At 38.6% G+C, this 4679-nt stretch overlaps 1 protein-coding gene across 1 annotated transcript in view; it reads left to right on the top strand.

The window, feature by feature from the left end:
- LOC105167961 overlaps nt 1-523 on the top strand; it is a 727-nt gene extending 204 nt beyond the window's left edge. The window contains exon 2 of the mRNA XM_011087858.2: nt 1-523. Coding sequence (XP_011086160.1) covers nt 1-310 — 310 coding nt within the window. The 3' untranslated portion in view covers nt 311-523.

The following is a 4679-nucleotide window of genomic DNA, read 5'->3' as shown; positions in this document are numbered from 1 at the left end:
CTCTTCCGAATCCGAATCCGACTCCGAACCGGAGCAAACCCAGAAGCCACCGTCTTTGCCAACGGTGGTTGCCATTGGTGATCTAGATAGGCTGTCTTCAGCAAAGGTAGTGAGTTCGAATGATGTGAGCATGGACGAGAGGATTTTGAGGATTGGCGCAGAGTTCTTTGAAGGGGATAAACCCGTTGAGGGGGAAAGAGAGTGGCGGAAGCTCAACCTGGAGGAGATGGAGGTCTACCTGAAGAATCTGGATTTAATGCGCGCTCGGACAAAGCTTGTTTTGGATGTTTTGAAGTCCAAGAATCACTGACGCTCTGAACAAATGACTAATGTCTTGGGTATATTCTCAGGCTAATTATAATTCCTGGTTAAACTCATGCTAATTATAACTCCTGGTTTTACTTTCTTAGGCGGCAACTGCGTCTTTCCTTTTCTGTGGTGGACTTCACAGCCGTATAATTAACTAGTTCAAAGAAAATCTTGATGCTTTATGTTTCTGCGCTTATTTGCTTGGTATATATTTCTCTTTCGTATGCTGTTCGTCTATTTGGTGCTTGTTTATTTTCAATTCTAAGTTGTCCCCGTGGAGTTTGCTGTAATTGAATGCTCGGATACTTCTTTGGTCTGAAATGTACTTTGCCTTTTAAACATGGTATCTTTACGACATGGATTGAATTGCTTAAAACAGCATCAGACAATTCCAATTTCTAACGTAGTATTCCAAGAAAAGAAAAATTTCTTGTTCGAATGGGAAGGAGAGAGAAACTTCCCACGCATACAAGAAAACAAAAATCCTTATACATGAGAACCTGAAAACTATGAAGCTACCAACAGCTACGAAGTGAACTGAAATTTGAGAGCTTTTGGGCGAAAGGTGATGATAATTGATTAGTCAGGCAGACAAACCTTGTGTATGTCGACGCAACTTAAGTTCCTCTTGAGCTACGGCAGTTGCGGAAACATAATAGGCAAACATAAAATTCCTCCTCCAATAGACAACATGCGACGGTTATGTATTCCACAATTTTTTCTTGATTTTGAGTTTGCTAAAGTTCCTGAGATCAGCAGTGCGAATGCAATACTCAATACAAATAATAGATCTAAATCACCCTTTAAATCAAGAAATAAATTTAAATAGAGGCAAATACAGCCAGACAATTTACAGTTTTGGGCATCCAGTTCTTGATCGTCACACACCCGTACACTGAGATAAATTCACAGCATTCAATCAAACAATATAAATGATATTACAAGAACTTTGAAATCTAAAAATTGTTTCACAAAATGGCTAACGACCCATAAGGGGTGGCTCTCGCGATCAGGCCCATAGAATCCAGCAGCTGTGTTGTGTGGTTCTTTTCATGATAAAGCTATAAAACAGAGAACTGAAGACAGGGGAACATATCATGAACAGATTCTGAATCAAAGAGAGACGTGGATACATGTGTGTCATAAAACCTCATTTGAGTAAAAATTTTGCTTTGTAATTGATTTGGTTCGATAGAACCTCATTTGAGTAAAAATTTACTCATTTCTCGCCATCCTACAATTTATTCAAATTGGGCCAATCCCTTTGCATGACCTATAAAACATAATTCAATGGGTTTGTACACTGGGCTCTAACTAAAGAAAATTCCTCCACAGCAACCAAAAAAAAGAAAAAGCGTCGACTTAATTACCAAGTAAATCTTCATTGTTAATCTATATTGTTTAGTATAAGATTTTTACTTGCTATTGAATTTAGCAACAAAAATTTACTTGCTAAAGAATTTAGCAATGAATTATTTAAAAATATATATTAAATAATGTAAATTATAATAAGAATATTATTTGTTAATTGGTTGACGCTAATTTGAATTTTAAATTTATTCATAATTATTCAATCATTTTTTGGTGCAGTACTGTTTATATTCTCTCTTGTAAAGGGCCTAATCTCCGGCACTGAGATCCGACATCGACCTTGAGTTTAGGTGCTTGTTCCCACATCATCAAATCATAGCAAATTAATTCAAACTTCAGATTCAATCGGTGTTATTTTGTTCCTGAATTGTAGCTTTCTTGGACAGATTTTTTCAATTGATTAAGTTTTGTTGGGATCTGATCTTCTCCAGCTTTAGACCTTTGTGTTCTTTTATCCAATGTAGACAAGCACATTCTTCGTATTTTAACATTGTTCAGCAGAAAAGTTCAATTATATTAACTCAAGTAGATCTCGAGTTTATGCCTTTCTTAAGTTAAAAGGAAAAAAACTCACCGTCTTATCCCAATAGTTACAATTGAAATTTTATAAGATCATATATTTGAGTTCATAGAGCATATGATTGTTTGTCATAAAAAAAAACCTCACTGCCTGCAAGAAATTGAAGCTCAACTCTACACGTGGGCTTCAGACTCGGAGACAATAAACTCAAAATTGAGTAAATGTCTGGCAGTGAGATAATTGTCTCTTACAGTTGACTGTTGTCATCCTCGGAAACTTGAACCAAAGTTTGATCTAACCCATAACAAGCTCCCCCAACAAGCACCTCCCCTTTCACCACCAGATCCAAGAAACTACTGCGTTGCACTTGCAGATGCCCGAATCATCACCTACTTTTGCTGTCTAAAAAGTGCTCATTCTTGACAATATCGCTTAAAATATTGCAATCCAGGACTCCAATTTCTTAAAAGCTGCAACCTCCAGCAAAGACTCTGTCAATGTTCTTCTTCTTTACTTAAAGTGATAAACCCCAACCCTGTATAAATATATGCTCCCACACCATTGAACCAGTACGTTCTCATGGCTCGAATTCTCCTCCATTACGTCCTGCTTTCCGTTCTCTTAATTTCCCTGCAGGGAAGAAGCAGTGAGTCCAGAAGATCAGATCCCATCTCACCAACGGGAACGCCCCCTGCCGGCCATGCAGGAGCATTTGGGTCAATTCCGAGTCCGGCTCCATCATCGGGTGGCGCAGACGCAAATGGAGATCCTGCAGGCCTGATGCACATCTGGAGCCATCACTCGGCTGATAAGTCTGTTGCTGGTGGGGATGTGATTCTTGGAAGATTCGCCACTGCGTTGGTTGCCGCCATTGTCTGCTACATTCGGATCACGAGTAGGAGTAAAGATTCTCAAACCTCAGATAGTGTCCTGTGAAATTTTCAGTTTTCCTGTAGAACATGGATGAAACAGTTGTACCGGTTTAGTATATATACTGTACGATTTAATGCTATAAGACATGGTTTTTTGATTCACTTCTTTCTAGAAACCTTTACAAAAACTATTGTCCACAGACAAACTTACAAGACATATATATATACATTCAATTAGAAAAAACATTATGTCAACCTGAAATGAAAATCAAATACAAGAAGCAGTTGTATAGCTGCAGATCCTTGAGTTTCTGTTACAGCAAAGAAGACTCAAGTCTTCCTTTTATAAACAGGGAAGCTGCTAACTGAAATAAACTAACCAACAGACGGAAGAAAGTATAGAAGCGTGCTAGCGGTTTTACAACGAAGGAGAAGATCCCCAACGGTTACTAAGAGATGCACTTTCACTTAAACAGTGAAGAAAAGAAAAACGTTGTTCTGCGGAAGTGCGAGAACGGCTACAGTAGCTAAGTTCTTCTTGCTCTGCGATTTTCTGCAACTTCAGACTTGAGTCAATGCAATCCTTCAACATTTTGATACAAATCACTGCTGGGTTTCATCACCCCCTCGCAAGTTAAACTTGGGTGGAGATTAACCAAGTATAACTTGGACTTTAAGTAAAGAAAGGAGTGGGCAGGTAGGGGTTTTGTGAAAAGGTCTGCAACCTGCTGCTTCGAAATCACATATGTTGGTTGAATTACTCCTTCTTTCTATTTGTTCCTCACTATATGACAGTCTATTTCGAGGAGTTTGGTCCTTTCATGGAATACCGGATTCGCAGTAATGTATGAAGCAGCCTTATTGTCACAGTAAAAGGGGATTGGTGTTTGGACATCAACTCCCATGTTCTTCAAAATGTAGATCAACCATGTAACTTCACAAGTGGTGGCAGCCATGCTTCTATACTCAGCTTCAGTTGATGATCTAGCCACGGTTGTTTGCTTCTTGGTTTTCCAAGATGTAAGTGCGCCTCCCATGAACACACAGAAATCGGTCAGCGACTTCCTTGTCAATTGACATGTGGCCCAATCTGCATCACAGAAAACCTGAAGTGAGAAGTCTGAATTTGCAGGGAAAAACAAACCTGTGGAATTGTTCCCCTTTAGGTATCTAACAACGTGAATGGCAGCATTCCAGTGTGCTTCACAAAGATGTTGGAAATGTTGGCTCAATTGTTGCACAGTGTAGCATAAATCAGGCCTTGTAAATCCCAGGTATAACAATCTCCCAATTAACCTTCTGTATTTTGAAGGGTTAGCAAGCTCTGCTCTTGTATTCTTTGTGAGTTTCAGCCTTGGAGGTAATGGGGTAGTGACATGTTTGCTGTAGCACCCCCTTTGATAGAATAGTTATATCTACCCTAAACGTTATACTTATAGTAATTCCTATGTTCATATATATATGTTTGCACATAAACATCTAATTAATTTCCATACGTAATCCCAACACGTCATAATAGTTATTATCAACCCACAATATTATATATATATATATACATATCACACATCACAAAGTGATTCGTCACAGGTAATCCATAGACTTATATT

This window comes from Sesamum indicum, linkage group LG8 (genome assembly GCF_000512975.1).
Source record: "Sesamum indicum cultivar Zhongzhi No. 13 linkage group LG8, S_indicum_v1.0, whole genome shotgun sequence".
In the NCBI taxonomy this organism is placed as follows: Eukaryota; Viridiplantae; Streptophyta; class Magnoliopsida; order Lamiales; family Pedaliaceae; genus Sesamum; species Sesamum indicum.
Note: the sequence above shows the minus strand (reverse complement) of the source record. Positions and strands in the feature narration are given on the sequence as shown.